We start from the raw sequence: 17,812 nt of genomic DNA, 5'->3' as shown, positions 1-17,812 counted from the left end.
TAAATAGTTTCCTTAACACTACAACAACAAGAACATTAAATATCTGCTTTCTTTATTAACCAGACATAAGTCCTGTTTTTGATGCAAATTACCATTTATAATTTTTCTATTTATCAGCAGAGCTGGGTGCTCAGTGCTCAGCTTGACTTCTGTTTAACCATAACGGTACATTCACACGGGGCGTTGGCGTCGACGCTTGATGGATGGCATTTCTGAAGCTTGGTGCTGATGTGACCGTCATGTTGTAGTTAGAATATCATATTATATTTTCTGGTGTTGTATAAAAGCAATTGGTTGGCTTCTGCACCAGGGTATTTGCATAAGGCGATCTGCCACGAGTAACGGACACAACGCAACACGATGGACCCACAATTCATTTTGGCAACGCTTGACGTCACACCATTCAAAGTAAACGAGAGACGTTGACTCAGACGCCCCGTGTGAATGGAGTCTTTAGTAAGTCATATTTTACCAATATGAAAAACATAAATCCTGTAGTGCATGTAAAAATGAATCAGATGGGTTTTTTACACTATTAAGTCAGTGCATTTGCTCAGGCTTTATATGTTAGATGAGTATATGTATCTTTCCCCCAACCTCCTCCTTCGCTTCCTCAGTTTGCAAACAGAAGGTGTGCTCGTTTAATCTTCAGCTAGTGAAACAGATGCTTCTCACCTTCTCACAGATGCTTCACTGGAAACTGTTTCTTTCTCTGTTTTGTCGCTCTTTGATTATGTACATTCTGAATTTATTTAATTTTCTGGAAATTATGCAGAATAGCAACATATAAAGCTTTCGGGAGGCTCTAATTGCCATTTTATTTTCTCTCACAAGAGGCTTCCTCATTTCACAAAAATTCCCAAGGGCTTACACAGGATTTTCTTAGCAAACATCTTGGTAAAGAAAGAGAAATGTCTGAGCACCTGTTCAGTCACATGTGCTTGTAGATCACAGAATGGACCACAAGTGAGGATTTTGACTGCTATAAAGTTTTTTTGGGCATGCTGCATCTTTCCTGAAAAGTTTGAAAAGAGGAGGAAGCACATCCAAGGTCTTCTGCAGTTTTTATACTTTTGCCCTTTGTAAAAATTCGTGCTTTGGTTTGTGTCTTATCTGTAAGATACATTTTCTTTGAGAGATTCCCTTCAAAGTCTGAATGCATAAATTTTGGCATTTTCAGCTGGGTTTTCTTTTCACACAGTGCACTTAAATTACAGTATTACAAATATCCCTGTAATATCAGTGCATGTCGCTTGATATATTTACTAATCTCAGCATCTGTGTGCTTCCCAATCAAAAATAATATAGCTAAATCAGTTAAGATTAAGGACATCTTACTAAGGATAAGGTTGTGTTTATTTACCCCAATCCCTGTCTTCTCTTCCTCTGATTTTGCAGACAGATGGTTTGCTCAACACTTAAAGATCTGGGATGTTAACTGAACGGTTGCTGGTTTGAACCCTACAAGGACTGACAAGACTATGCAATTCCTAGGCACTTAACCTCAGGTATTAAGTGTACTGTAAGGCATATTTGATAAACTGACCAAGTAGAGTCTGTAGTATGAATTCATAAATGCTTTCATATTGGCTTGAATTTTCATGTTGAAACTCGTAGGGCTTTGTTTGTATTGGTGAAACATTTGTTAACTGTGCTGTTGGTTTTCATACACATGATGATGAGTACACAGAAGATTTATTTGCTATTCCTGGGTAGTTTTTTTTTAGCATAATGCACCTAAAGAGTTTTTTTTTTTCATATTGGGTAAAGTTAAATTCTGATTATACATGCACATTTTGTGCACCATTTCACAGTCCTGAAATATTGCAGCTTAAGGTATTCGATTGTAGCTCTTTATTGAATTTTGCTGTTTGTTTAGTCATTGATTGAAAGTTCTTGCCACAGTTATTTATTTAAATGTTTCTCCAGTACAGAAAAAAAGTTTTTTGTTATTGTTTCTTTCACTGAATTATCTTAGAATAATTCATACCTATTCTCATTGTACTGCTTACTGTTAAAAATAGATGTAGCAAGTATTTGCTTATCGAATAATGAGGATAATGCTGCTGTTAATTGTTTTGTGAGTGCCAAAGCCATCAAAAAATGTGGATAATCTTCAGCCTTTTTGCTGAAGCGAGAATATCACTGGAAAAATGTAAACTCAAGAGTATGCCAGACAGACAGCAGAGACTTTGGGAGAGAAAAGATCACACACAGGGTGTAGAGGGGAGGACAGGATGCATAGAGAGGTGAATATACAGGAGACAGACCAAAAGGAGTCACACTGCTTGGGTAGAAAACCTAGAGGATGATTCTTTGTTGCACCAGTCAAGGTTCAGAATTTCAGTGTCCTATCAAATGCTGTACACTGTGCCTGTAGTCTGGAATGTATCAGACCTGTACCAATGTCAACAGTGTCCATTGAATGCACTACTAAATGCTTTGTGTAAACACGTGCTGACAAATCATGATTGCTTATTAAAATGATGCATTGAATTTTTGAAATTCACTCTCCATTAAATATTTGGCTTTCTGTCCAAAATCCTGTTGAGCTTGATGGAAAGTCATCTTCATTTCCCACCAAGTTGCTTTTCCAACCCTGTGCGAACAGTCTGAGAATGAAGTGCTTGTATGTAAATCCTCAAATCTACATGCACACATTCTATTTAATTTCACAGCTAGCTGAGTGGCCCTAATCGCATCCAGACATTTGTGTCCTTTGCTATTCAAATCTAATAGACGCTTTTGGAGATGCGGGACATTGTGCAGTTTAGTCTTTTTGCCTTGCCGCCTGTTGGAGGTCTCTTGTGTCATAACCGTAGCAAAAATAATTAAAATCACTCTTCAAAACAAAGACTACAGCAGCATGGTTTTGAATATAAACCTAATTGCTAAGCTCTTTTGTGGCCATGCTTCAGTGTAAATATCATTTAGGAGAAATAAGCTTTTTTCCATTTCTGATCCTTGTAATACAATTACAAATACTGAATTTCTATATTGTTGAATCATCTAAAATAGAAAATGTTTTCCCTTTGCAGCTCCGGAAAGGTTTCTGCTCTAAAAAGCAGCTGTTTCTTGGGAGAGGGTCACAGGGTAAGCATGTGTTGTTAGTCTCCACTCTGTGCTTATATCTATTTCACTACTACCTCAAAAAATCTAAGAGAGGAAAAAAAGGTTTTAACTTTTGATAGTGACTGGCTGGACTGTGGATGGCGTGTAGCTGCCTCAGGGATCTGGTTTGGGTCAGAGCAGTTTTATGTTTGCACTTGAAAATTTAAAAAATGCCAATTTAAACTGTCTGTCGGAAGCTTCTGAATGAGCCATGAACATACGTTATGTTATGTGATTTCAGTGTTTTGTGGTTTCTGATTATTTTGTTCTAATTATTTTGTTAATATAATACAGTATGTGTATGCTATTATTTGTATAGTTTTTGTTATACAGCTAATGTATAGGTTTTAAATTCAAAATATAATGTTGGGTTGAACTTATATGAAAGGTATTTTAAATACAGACAGTGCTATTGAGGGTTGTTTTTTTATTACCACAGAAACGTGATGTCCTTTTTCCTACAAATATATACTGACTGCCTTAAGCATTATTTGCCTTCCATGGAAATTATTAAAATGCAGAATATTTCAGTTGTAAAAGGCCCCCTTTTCCAGGCTCAGCAAGCATTGATTATGGAATATACATTTACGCATTACATGTTTTACATGGCTTTATGGCCACCCCCTGGAAAGAGAGTGCATCAAAGCAATGGCTTAATTATATTTTCATCTGTGGAAAAGAAGCTAATGCAAATAGGATGCAGGGCCTTCCTAACAAATATAACGATTTATGAAGAAAGTGTTTCCAAACAATTACTTCTCTGCTTTCATCCCTGGCTCTTCTTCTAATATTGGGTGAAGCGTTTAGTCCACTTAATCAGAGATAAACATTTGCAAGATAAACAGAAGTGAGCAGTGAAAAAAGGATGAGAAGTTATTTTCACAGCTTTTAAAGCACACTTCTGAGAGATAGACTATAGTATAGAGAAGGTAACTGTAATAAAAGTATCAAAACATTTGCATAAAAGTAGAATTTTGAGAACATTAATAGACTCTTTACCTTTATTTAAATATATTAGAAATGTATTGACCTATAAACTTAACTGTCTGGACACTATTCCCTTTTTGTCTTTACAGATATTTTCCACATCTCTTGCTCCTACAGATTTACTGTTTTCTGAAAACAAGACAGACAGTAGTTTCAGCGGACCTTCAGAATCTCAGCACGTTCCTGAGAAACCCAGGGCACTTATAGAACACCATGCCACTAACAACCCCGCAGGAGATGTCAAAAGTCTGGGAAAGTCGCTTCAGACAAGTCTCAACATCCAGTGGGAGAAGCAGCACTCAGCCCCCCATAAATCAGAAACTGAAGCTCCATCAGTGGACATGACATAAGGAACTGGAAGGGGAGAAAACGGGTGAATGGAGGTTTCTGGGATACTAGGGTACTTCAGGAGTGTTGTAACGGGATCTCTGGATTCATGGATGTCGAGCAGCAGTATCCCTGGCACCCGGTCATGGGCTAAGAAGGGAGCTTGTTAGCCAAGGAATCCCATATAAAGAGCAGGCACTCCACCACGGAAGGAGGGACAGCCTTTGTCCCAAGCCTGACTCGCTTAGAGCACTTTTCACAGAGGCATAGCCCACTTACCATGGGGGGCCAATTTAGCAAGCACTTTTTATTCAGAACATCTGTTGAGAGTCAAGAAGCCAAAGCCCATCCAGAGGGAAGTGGGTTCAGCTCTAGCCTAGGGAGCCTTCTAGGAAGAGTGTGTTCGATGCTGGTGGATGCAGGACGTGTGCTCACAAACTCTTTGAAAGAACAAACTGGTGATAGAGGAAGTGCTCGGTACAATCAAATGTGCTCAATGGTAAAGCATCTTCCCTTTGTAAACCATATTAATTTTGAGTTGACTCTAAGACCACAGGCAAACCTATCTCTGAAGACAATCCAGTTTTGCCGCAATCTGTCTCCTAGTGAGATTTTGTCAGTAAGAGGACAGAGTGTAGCATTGTCTTTCATGCAAGATCCATCAAGATCCAGTACAAGTGAATGGAAGAGTCATTTGATGGCTTTAGAGCCAACACAGACAAGGGATTCAGTGGCCACCCAGAGAAGTGAGTGGCTAAAGGTATGCTGCCACTCACTCACTGTATTGCTCCTTTACACGACTGTCAGATTTCAGAGATCAAGTCTCAAGCTACACACTGACCCTGTTGTACCTGATTCACAGGTGGCACAAATAGACTCTGAACTTGTCCAGCTTGTCCTGACTGACACTCACCAGTGTCTCTTGCAGGAGAATGTTGTTTACCACCCACCTCCATATTCAGTAGCTGTGGTGGCACGCGAGGCCCAGTTCAGGCTAATAGACTTGCATCAGCGCTCTGATGTTCGTTGCTTGCTGGTGAGAGATGGATACAGCAGTATGCATCTGGATGTTGTGTTGGCTCGTGTCTACCGAAAATCTGGTGGTACTGAAAGTTACTCTCAACCTCCAGAGGTCTGCACTGCCGATGCCCAAACTCCTAACAACTTTGATTCTCCCCGGAATGAAATGTAGAAATGAACTTTCAACAGCTCTGCTGAAGCCACCTTCCTGATTAATAACTTGTTGAACATTTGAGCAAGGTCCTTCCAGCAAAAATAATTAATAGTCCAGTGAGGAGAATTTGACAGGTGCACCCAAAACTTGACATGAGTTGGCACCGCTGGGATTTGAGAAATAAAGGCATTTTATAATTGTTGTTTTTTGTTACTTTTCCATGAAGTTTTATATGACTTGCATTGTGATCAGTTTTTCTGACACAGGGAAGAGAAGCCTAATCACTGAAAGTAGTGCCAATGATCAAGATCATAAATTCATAAGGCTGGTTAAGATTGCATTGTATGTCTGACAATATTATATGGGCGGATCAATAATGATTATTGATTCAGAGTTACTGTATAATGCATCTAAAAAAATTTATAAGTTTAAGAACCAGCACTCAACCTTAATTTTTATGTTCATTCTTTTGAAATGAAAGAATCTTAAGTATGAGATTGCCTCTAATTTGCATTTGATGTATTTATCCCTGTGCGTCACCAATATGCTTTTATAGTGTAATTCATTTGGTAAGATTGCACAATTTAAGTTGTATTGTTTCAGATGGACAGTGAAGTATAAAAAACAACAACAACAAAAACACGCTTTTTCACACTCTTCCCTACTCTGTCTTTGACTCTTATAGCCTTGCATCACAGAAAATGCATGTTACATGCCTGCAGCATCCAGCAGCTATCAGTATGCATCTCTTGAATTCTTCATGGTGTGAGGAGATGCCAGGGTCAAGGTGAGATATTTTTTTCCCTGCTGGGTAATTTAAGTTCTCACTGCATCATGTTGCTAGCTAATAGCTTCATGGTCCTTTTTGTTTCAGACCCTGCTGTGTAAAATATTGGTTATGGTTCTCTTGTGCCTTCTTTTTTTTGCCAGTCGTGCTCCCTGTTGTAGACTTTCAGCCACTGAAGAAGAGGAGCAGGAAGAAGACATTTTTCCTCCCTACCTTGTCTAAAAAATGCTGCTATAGTGTGTAGAATTATGGGTGCTTGTACAATGCAATCAGCTAGGGCTTTTCTTTGATAGAATGCCAGCGAAAGAGGGAGAGAGTTCCTTTTAATAAAAGTACATCGTGTGCCTTCTCAGAAATCAGTGCTTTTCACCTTTTCAGACTTGAAATACTGTGTGAGTGAAAATCCCCTGTTCTAAGGACAGATTGCCACAGAAAAAAAAAAAAAAAAAGTTTTATGGCAGACTGAAAGTAATATCAACTGTTGCGTCATTTCACAATTCTTGATTAGTAAGTGCCCGTTTTGAAAGTTTTTTTTTTTTTCAACACAGATTGTTTCTAAAATCTAATATCTAAAAAAGCACTCCTGAAAACCTTAAGCAATTATCACCAGCTCCTTTAATTGCATATTAAAAACAGTGATCAAGTAAAAACAGTGAGCCATCAAGCCATTTATCACAAGAAGTGTAATTAAAGATTCATATTCAGCCATTCAATTATAGTCAATAAGGTTTTCTTAAAAACATAAATATTTTAAAGCAATATTATGTTATTGTTTCTCATATGAGGTCCAACTGTAAGGTTGTTTGGGTGACAATGGCAGTGAGGCCAGTCACTAGATTTAGACAAAAACTCTCACACATCATTAAGCTAATGAAATAAATGATAGTATGATTCTTTTACTCATGTATTGTGAAGATAAAGAGAATGCATCCGTCACTGTGATGAGAGAAAAACTTATTTCTGCTAGTTTTATTTGATTTAGAGTCATCACATAAAATCATCCCTAGCAAATAACGTTATTGCGGAATGGGAGCTGATGCCGAATACCATTATTCAACTAAACAGCAGCCCCAAAATTTGCTACCTACCAGGATATCAATAGTAGATGCTGTTTTGCTGTCATGCTGGTCAATCAGTTGTACAGGCCAGAGGGCTCTGTGCCACTGTAGTCTTTATGGATGCTTTTTGAATGCTTTATCCATCACATTAGATGCAAGCCTGTTTGAAATATAACAAATAAAGTAAAGATGACAGCGCAAATGGAAAGGCCCCTCTTCCCGCTCGGCAACACTGATCAGGTCAAGCAGACAAAAGGCAGGGAATGAGGTGTTTTTTTTTTTTTTTTTAAGAAAGTGTGTGCATACAAGAAGAGCTTCTCATCTGGTCCAGCAAGACCTCTTATCTTACCTTTGCAGACCTTGTGAGGTGGGATGCATCCTCTTTCATTAATATACTTCACACCTCCTCTGCTTTAATGGCTTCAGGAAATGCCTGGTGTCTGATGGGAGAAACAGGTGGAGCCTCTTGGTGAGCTGACAGCTCCTGAGAAAATTTCTCATTTTAGCTACCTCGTTGCTTCGCTCTCTCTTTCTCACTCTTTTTCTAAGACAGCCATCAATCATGCATGTATGCCTTTGTTTGTAACCTTAGCTGCTTGATCTCTTAAAATGCGTCATGAAAACAATACCCAAGATGGGAGTAGGTTGGTTTCTTAGTAACATCTTTCTCCATTTTGTATTTCAAGAACACTAATTATAGGTCCTACTTTGATGAAGGCATGTTAAACTTGTAGATCATTTATTTATTTATTTATTTATTTTTTAAATGGCTTTTTGACATCTAGCAGTGTCCAGTGTTTCCTATACATTGAGTTATTTTTGGCGGCCCGTCATAATATCAAAACTGACCGCCACAAATAGATTTTCGAAAAGGCTTAGGCTACACTTCGTTGAATAAACTGAGCACTGCACATTTCAAAATTTAAAATGCAGTGCGGGTGTTTTTATATGTAGGCTGTGTCTTTGACAAGGACCCTTTTCAGGAAAGCTTCGATGTCATTTTCATTTCGTCTTTTCTGTAATGCCTGATAAAGTAGCGCTTATTTGATTACAGCTGTTACCGGTGAAACCACTATATCTCCCGCTCCCTGCTGGCAGAGAATGAATTTGCATTTGCAGGTCTGTGGGAAACACTGGTGTCTGTCAACAAACATAAACAAAAAGCATCCTTCAGAGCTGTTTTGAAAATGTATTATTCTACCCTATGAATTAGGCTACTACTACTATAATTACTATCTTGTGCCCTGCAGTCATCATTTACTCAAACTCTTTTATGAGATAAAGAGAGAGAGAGAGAGACTGCCCTGATTCCTAAATATCTGCATCAGCCAGAGAAAAACCCTTGTCGGTCGAGCTGTATTGCTGACACTTAAATGAATTGTCTTGCCACTTTTGCACTTGTTATTGATGTTTTTTGAATGCAATGGGCGCTTTATTTTTTTTTTTTTTAAATAATGCTTATTTGTTATGCATGTTATGTATGTTTTGTAATAACCAGTTGTTCCAGTCCGGACCTTTGACACTGATGAAAATTCAGATTTGGATTCAGATTTGAATGTAGACTTTGAGAACCCCTGACCTAGATCAATATCCAGAAATAACTTAAATATTTAATTTTGATCATCATTAAAGTAGTTTTTTCATTAAAATGTAATATTTCAAATGAATGCTGCTAATGGCGTAGTTGAGGAATTTTGCTGTAAATGGATAAAAAGTACTTCATATCCCCCTAAACACAGCATAATCCGTATCAAAATGAATTTCAATAAATAAAAATATCAATAAATAAAAAGTTGCACATTTGTTGTTTGTCAGATGTAGCAGACCATTTTTGTGCCCTGGGTAATGGGAGGATTTCCACCTAGCTACCACCCACGTATATTTCAAACCTGTGCGAAGCACTGATATTAATATATTTTCTATCCAATTTTATTGTTTTTCTTTCAATAAAAGTGTGATTATTTTATTGGCTTGTTTTTTTTTTTTCATTCAGTATCATTAAAATTATTAAATTAAGTTAAAAAGTCTTACACAATTATTTTATATTATTTAATAACATAATAAATAATTATTAAAAAGCATGTTCTGTTTTTGGCCAAGTGCATCCAGAATTTTCGGTTTCATCCCAGAATTTTAATTTCGGTGTATCCCTTGCAATTACAGCAAAGCTTCAGTGATTCCCTGTACATTAATTCATGTTAGTGAAATGCTGGTCTGTTACTTTAACCTCTGGATTCCTTATCTCATTACGAAGACTCAATCTGTTGTAGTCAGACTAGTCTTTCCATCGGCCACTCTGATGGAATTTGGCAAGTAAGGGAAGCCTCATAGGACACACATACACTTATTAAGCCAGCCCTGAATGTCATCTGGCTCTTTGAGCCTCGGCTCATTTGTGAATGTCTTTCCTCTGGCCAAACGTATTTCTATGCCCTTTAGAAAGATGATGTTGTCATCTGATGTCATTTTTTAAATTGGAACACTCTATCCCATCGAACCCCCCCTTTTTTTTCCTGGACTCTGCACAAGTTACATTAGCATTTTGCAGAAACCGTGAGACATTTTGCCACTTTGGCTTTGTGACAGATTTCACAGGCTCAATTTTAACCGTTGCCCTGGGGGGCAGAGGCACAGTTTCCATCTGTTGATAGCGTAGCTGAAGCCAGCAGGTTGTTTAAGAACACTTCCTATCCTGGCAGCCAGCTGCACTCCAAACTCTAGATATGGAGTGTTCGTTTAAAGGTCCTCGTGGTGCTGGGCTGTGATTTCACTCACTGCATGAAAACGTGAAAATTAGATTTTCAGTGTATGCAAATGAAACCAAAACTGGAGATCAAAATATTTTTGGAGATGTTTGCAGGTGTGTTCTGCATGTCTTGTTCAGCAGTAATGTTTAAAAGTTCTGTTAAAAAAAAGACACAAGGAAAAGAACATGTCTGTAAATTAATACATCACATCAGTCAATTTTTTTATTGATTGAGCAAGAAAATTATTTTATATGAAAAATAAAAAAAAACCTAGCAGATGATTTTAGCCTTTCCTACTTGAGGTCTTGACCTTCTCGACAATATTCTGCAAGAGAAATCATTCTGATTTCACAATTTTGACAATATACTTTTTTTTTTTTTTTTTAATTGAGAAACATATTAAAAAATATGAACTCCTTTTAATTAACAAAAAATGTTGCTGTGTCTTTTATTTTACAATCCTGTTTCCACATAATTTTATCCCTGTTACCTAAATAGTGTAATTTAAAAAAAAAAAAAAAAAAAAATTCTTGTCAGTTTTAGTTTCTTAAAAGACTGAATCCAGAAACTGGATCTGTCTTGAGAGGTTGTAAGTTTCTACTAGTTATGGCAGCTTTCATCCTTTCAAGATTTTAAGAATTTTAAAGAGTGAATTAGTAATGTTCTACAACTAAATACAAAAGAAATTTGGATGCTAATAATAAAATATTTACTGTACTGATGACAGTTTTGAGAGGCAGTGATAGGACTTGTAATTTATACAATGAATTATATTTAATCCATCTCTGAATTCAGATGCTTCTTAATTCAGTAAGTGGTTTAAAATCGTAATTTATTTAGTCTTAGTCTCTATAATAGTAATAATAACAGTACATTTTGATGTAATTTAATTTAAATTCAATGTTAAGTAGGAGGCACTGAAGCCAACACGTATTAAGCAACAATTCTATTAAGCAATAATTCCCCATTCTCCTCTCAACACCTTGTGCCTCCCATTGTGTCGCTCCCTTATTTGTGACCCACTCCCACGTCTTTCACTGTCCATTATGATCCACTCTTTTGCTTTGTGCAGCATCAGAAGCATCCGCCACTGTGTATGGTGTGGTGAATCTTAAATCATAAATACTGCTGTATGTTTGCCCAGTGAAAATGAACTCTACCTAACTTCTGTTCACTCCTCTCCCTCAGAGCTTTGACAGGCTCGTACTATTTACTCTGCCCTCGAGCACTCTCACAAACAAGACAAGGTTGTTTTCTGAAACCCGCTATGCTTTCCTTTTTGCAGCCTCTGGGTTTTGAAGGACTCTCCATCAGAATGCTGATGTCAGAGAAGTTTCTCTCTCCGTCTCTTTCTAGCTCACTGTCATTTCTTTAGACTATGGGCTATACCTCCAATGTCAAGTCATTAATCACACTGCAGAAGTTAAGTGTGACTGCTGGCAGCACGCCATTATAAATTGCACAAGCAAGAGAAGCCGTAATTAGCTCGCAACAAACTTGATTCATAAGCCATATTGTGTAACTTGTATTTTTTTTTTCTTTTTCTTTTTTTATTCAGATTAGTTTTTCTGCACATGATAATTAGCCTACTAGTGTTTTAAACAAACAATGGTGCTGGTACTAACAAGCAAACAAACCTAATTGGAGAGTATACTTTTATATAGGAAAATCTAAATGTATGGAATGGTAACATTTAATTTATTTTTATAATATACCAAACCAACAGTCAGTATACTGATTTAAGTTTTATTTTTGATGTATGTTTTTGACTAAAAGCACCTGTTTATGTGGGTTCATGTGTAATTTGTTTGGAAATCAGACTACACTGGTTGTGCTTTTATTTTGACTCGCTAAAAGGAAATGGTTCATAAGCATTCAATAGTGTTCTTTGTTTGGTGATTACACTGCATTGGTCGGTCCATTTTGTATTCTATCAGTGTTGTGGTAATGTGATAACATTGAATAAGTATTGCAGAAAACTCAGAGTATTGTAGTGCAGTGCAGACCTTGGATAGGTTAGATGCCGTACTGAATTTAACACAGATAAAAATTCAGGCTGTGAGATAGATTGTCTTGGATAGATTTGTTCCGCATACTGTACTATATACACTTTTTTTTATGTAAGAGTGGGTGCAGCCATTTGAGAGGCTTCAGGTTTCATCTGCTTACAGTTATTTTTAGCGGTACAAGACAGCTTATTATTCTGCTTAATATTGCAAACTAGTATTTTGTATCATTTTATTTAAATATATTGTCATAATTCTAAACACTGGTTTGTAGTGCAAATGGTTTTACTGTTTACGGCACTTTTTTATTCTTAGTTATTTACCTAGCGGCTAAAGAATCGAAAGTCTCACACATTCACAGAAAATAGCTTACTTCCACATTGCAAAATAAGGTGGAAATTTAGATGGTCCTAGACCACATCATTTCCCTAACTAACAACTTTGAAAAATTGTTTTATGGAGTCTTTTGTTTTATGTCTACTGTTTATATATAAGACATTTGATCATCTGAACAATTGGTATGTTGTTATACAACAGTAGAATCAGTTGAACACATTGTACTTCTTTCACTCACAGACTTGTTTTTATTCTATTATTTTTTTTTATTTTTTAGACTTGTTTTTATTCTATTATTTTTTTTTATTCTAGGCCATATGAAAGCATGACAAACCACAGCTGTATTGCCCAGCAAAACAAAACATTGCTTCATGCATCTTGAGTCATTCACCAAAATTAACCAGCAAATTATTTTCATAACACAAAGTCAGCACAGAACCTTTTACTATTGAAAAATATCTTATTTTGTAGACTTGAGATTTTCTTTGCATACCAGATCTTCTGCCAATTATTTTTTCACCTTATACCATGTGTCCAGCTTGGTTCCCTTTTGATTTCAAATACAGCTCATGAACTATAGTCTACAACCCCGAGGCCAGCTTTTGCTCCAGGACACACTCTTCCACTTTCCCAAATGCACAAGTGCTTTTGTTTATTCCTGGCTGCTGAGATATTCAACACCACATGAAGAAGATTAATATCTCTTTTGAGACTCTCCATGCTTGTATTAGCTGCTGGAGGTTACCATGTTAAATATGAGAGAGAAGTAGGCATGTTTGAATGATTGATGCATTGCATATCATTAGTGTTTATTGAAGTGACAGCTCACACAAGAATATATTGCAACTGGCGTGCACTGGCAGATAATTTAATCTTACCCACTGAGCATTATTTTCTCTTCTATAAGGCCAACAGAAGAGACAAAAATAAAGATGGGTCAAGTTCACATAAGTAGGGCTATATTCAGAGAGGATTTATATGGCTGATCATATATACAGTTATTGGAAAACTGCTATATGCTAAGCTTGGTTTGTCAGCTCTAACAGTAATCAGAGAGGATATGTGATGCCATACGACTCCTTATGGATTTGTCAATAACGATTTCACAAACTATGAATCACACCTGTGTCTGATACTGAAAATGAAGCTTGTGAACTTTTCTGTTTATTTATCAGGAGTTTCAAAACACTCTGAAACTGCAAGAGACTATGACAATTCAGCCCCACAGAAGAACGTCTTCAGCCAAGAAACACATTGTATCAACCCAGATGAGTAATGGCCACTGCCGCACTTGACAGCTCTCCAAACGGCAGAATAACATTGCCAAGTTTACACAATAGATTGAAAGTTCCCAAGCTGCAGTAAGTTCTCTGTTTAGAATATTACTGATTGCTTTAAGACTAGGGAAAGAGGTTCCCCTAACATTTCATCAAAATGCAGAAATGACTTTATGTGCAAATAATCTATTTTATATCAATCTTGCTGTGCTTCATAATTGTAGCAAATTAAAGTGTAGGCCTATATCACTAAGCACTGTCGCTCTGTTCAGTCAATTAACATGATCTGATTTCAATGATGTGAATATGTTTATTAAAGTAGAAGCAAACGTTTTTGCTTATAATTTATAACAAGCTGGTTGGACGCATTTTACTAAGAAGAATAGCAATAAAGCTTGGCAGAAAACATCGGCTGGACAGACTTGTGCAACCAAAGCTGTGGCAGCATGAGGATGATAAAAGCCCTATGAACGCATCAGTTATACACTAATTTTGCATAGGCCTAATTTCTCTTCATTTTGTTTATATTAGTGCTGAAAACGTATCATCTTTCATCAAGAAGTGAGAATAAGAGAGATATAAAATTGTCCATTGAATCATTTTTATTCAGACCAAAATCACTACAACACACATCATGATCTAACTTCCTTTTGCAGCTAGCAATAGGAATATCCCTGAAGGACTTCAAACTTCAAAGCAGCATAATGCTGCTTTATTGGAAAAAAATCACCTGCTGTGTTCTGGACATTGGGCTTTCAATCAATGTTCTTTTACCAACTGGAAGCTGGCTTTACTAACACCTCTCTATGGGTGGAACTCCTAAATGGACAGGAATTGGCAACAAATAGCCAACAGTCATATAGACTAAAAAGAGTATATATTTAAAGTGAAATGTGCTCAGACACAGAGACGTGCTGCCTCTGTCATGAATAGCCAATCAAAATAATTTTGATATTCGAGTTTCCGAGTAGAGCAAACCATAAACTTTAAACACGGAGAAGATTAACTGATAGCTGTAGTGACTCTATCCGTTTTCCCCACAGAAGCTAGGCCTATATTGCTTTTTTTTCTTGCCATTAGAGTCATATTGAATGTAGGTATTTTACACAGCAAAATAGCGTGTATTTGACCAAAAATATTTGAATGCGTAAAATACGGTGAATATATACAATGTTTATATGGTTTCCAACGAATGGGACGCTGCAGGATAGTAAGAGACATTTATTGAAGTTCACTGTAGCGTACCAAAAAAACACCATACTTAACACATTGCATGCTTCGCACGAGAAACTTATATCTCATTTCATCCGAGTAGCTTGATAAAAAAAACATCCAAACCAAAACTCAAGCTTAGTAGCCTATTAGTAATGGTCAAAAATATCTACAGAGCAAGTTATCTAATAAATGTAATAAAACAATCAGCGCTACATAAAACGCAACCTTGAGTGCCATATCTCTATCCAAACCATTTTACAGCCAGAACGGAACTAACAAAAGTCTGAAGTATCCATTGGTTCAACCAATGTCAATACTAAACTACTGCATGTAAACACGAACGATGGCACGGCAGCCCAAAATGTAACAAATAAAAACTACTCACTCATTTTAGTTGCACTCTTCGGACCTGTCGGTAAATTCATCCACAATCAGGTGTTAATTTTAGGTTTCGTTTATTCTCAGTGGAAAGAGTGACCGATAGGCTATGTCCTGCGCCATGATGCTTCACAACTATTTTAATTAGCCTTAGCTTTGAAAATGAGCCATGCAGCGTTTGCACGTGTTTTATTTTATTTTTAATGACGCTGCGGTTCTACAGCAGATTTTTGATTCAGACCAAAATCACTACAAAATACATCATGTAACTTCCATTTGCAGCTAACAATAGGAATTGAATACATCATGTAACTTAAATTTGAATAAATGTAAACATAAGGTATAATATATATATTATTGTCACTGCACATGTAAGGTACAAGGCAGCGAAACGCAGTTAGCATCTAACCAGAAGTGCAATAAGCAGTAAGTACAGAATATACAAGGTCTACAATATGTACAATAACTATACAGATAAGTATTATGGACAAAATTTACAGATTTTAAATACTATCAGCATGATATACAGATAGGTGTACTATGAACATATTATACAGATGAATATGTGAAGTGTATGTACACTATAGGCAGAACTATGAACATATGAACAATTTAAACTATTGCAATGGAAAGTAAAGTGCATAGAAAATTCAGTGTGCAATGGATTATTCAGTGTGTTCCTGGATGAACAGACAGTAGTGCAAGTAATAGCAAGTTTGTTGTTTTTGCTTGTTGTAAATAAATAAATAAATAAATCAGTCAGATGTAGTGATGAAGTGGGGAAGGAGTCTGTGTGTATGGTGTGGGGGGTGTCAGAGGGCAGAGTTCAGCAAGGAGACAGCTGTAGGGAAAAAGCTGTTTGGATCTGCTGGTCCTTGTCCGGAGGCTCCTGAAGCGCCTCCCGGAGGGCAGGAGGTTTAAACAGTCTATGGTCAGGGTGAGAGGAGTCCTTTAGTCCTTATATATATATATATATATATATATACACACACACATATATAACATATTGAACTGCTTTTGTAGTTTTAATGATCAGTTTATTTGTAATGAGGGATTTTTACATTTCATTATTTTTTTATTATTAATATAGTACTTATTATTAAGAAAAGAACTGGAGGAATAGATGCAACATTGCAGGTGATTTTGCTTTGGAACCTTCAGAAAACTTTAACTCGATTTTTCTCAAAATTTACTTTGCCACTTGTATATTTTTTTCACATATCAATATGTGATATTTTCACACATCGAAATGTCATATTTTCAAATATCGTGGCCACGAATTAAGAATTCATTTCCTCGATTTAATTAAAAGTTCCCCGTCAGCGGGCCCCCAATCTGCCATATGCACGTGAATATCTGCATACCCAAATGCTTAGGCCTACACCCCCACAGCGACAAAAATTCACTCTCTTTCAGTAGGATATGGTGCCAATGGAATAGCAGAAATATAACCACTTCCCCAGTTACCCCAGCAAGCAAAGCAGCACGGCGCTTATAAACACCACTTTATTAGTCATTATATGGAGACTAAATTAAAAGAAAACGCCATTGTGCCTGTCACCTTTTAAGATCCATTCATCCATCCACCCCACAAATCATGTGAATGGCCGACAAGTGACCGCTAACTGCTCAACATCCACAAGTAGAACGCGTAGTACTTCCACTGTTTAGTAGTAGTTTGAAAAGCATCTTTTATTACAGTAGGCCTACTGCAGAAACCTAAAAAAATATTCTGAGTACACATTTTGTTAATGATAATTGCCATCTATGCTTTTCCACTCTCGAAAAGCACCAGTTAAAACTGTTTAGAAGGACCATACAGCATTTCCCATCCCTCAGGGCCAGACTCCATTTCTGTGACCCTGTCAGGGTCACTTAATCTGAATCGGTGATGATCCACAATCTTTGCATAACTGTGTAATTGTCACTTCAGTTACCCAGAGTTCTCTCCACCTCTCCCTCCAGGTGCCAAGCTTCGTCTCTCAACTGTGTAAATTGAGCCAGTGAGTTCCCCAGGCGCCCTCCCTCTGGTGGAGACCTGCCACAGCGGTGGTGCAATTTGTCCAGCCTGAATGCTCTCGGTGCCTCCGGGGACTCTCTCTAAGTGCTAAATGACCCGGCTGAACCCAATAGTAATCCAACACTAGAAGTTATTCCAATTGGGATTGCCTACATTTAGAGAGCGCGTGTATCTCCATCTGAAGATAGTTTATGCTAATTCAAGGTGATCTGATTTTCCCCTTACTGCTTAGTGGAGCCATCTCTCTCCCAGGCTCCCTGGAGAGGCCTGCAGTCACTCCTGCTCACTTATCTTCCTCACATTGACTTTATATTTTCTTTTAAATGAAGTATATTGTTGCATGGTGTGTATAAAATGTTTGGTGTGGTCATAGTGTATAATATAATGTC

The 17,812-nt window shown here is 37.1% G+C and overlaps 1 protein-coding gene and 1 long non-coding RNA gene across 2 annotated transcripts; one reads left to right on the top strand and one right to left on the bottom strand.

The window, feature by feature from the left end:
* Nucleotides 1-275: 275 nt before the first annotated feature.
* Nucleotides 276-6,033, top strand: LOC122147268. The gene is made up of 3 exons (XM_042769243.1): nucleotides 276-1,508; nucleotides 3,039-3,093; nucleotides 4,188-6,033. The coding sequence occupies exon 3, from the start codon at nucleotides 4,706-4,708 to the stop codon at nucleotides 5,615-5,617; it is 912 nt and encodes a 303-aa protein (XP_042625177.1). The 5' UTR covers nucleotides 276-1,508; nucleotides 3,039-3,093; nucleotides 4,188-4,705; the 3' UTR covers nucleotides 5,618-6,033.
* Nucleotides 6,034-6,539: 506 nt separating this feature from the next.
* LOC122147271 lies at nucleotides 6,540-15,553 on the bottom strand. The gene is made up of 3 exons (XR_006161537.1): nucleotides 15,411-15,553; nucleotides 7,794-7,884; nucleotides 6,540-7,604 (listed from the first exon to the last, which is right to left on the bottom strand). It is a non-coding gene; the product is annotated as an uncharacterized LOC122147271 (long non-coding RNA).
* Nucleotides 15,554-17,812: the final 2,259 nt, after the last annotated feature.

This window comes from Cyprinus carpio, chromosome A13 (genome assembly GCF_018340385.1).
Source record: "Cyprinus carpio isolate SPL01 chromosome A13, ASM1834038v1, whole genome shotgun sequence".
Taxonomy (NCBI): domain Eukaryota; kingdom Metazoa; phylum Chordata; class Actinopteri; order Cypriniformes; family Cyprinidae; genus Cyprinus; species Cyprinus carpio.
This window is presented reverse-complemented; position numbering and strand designations above follow the sequence as displayed.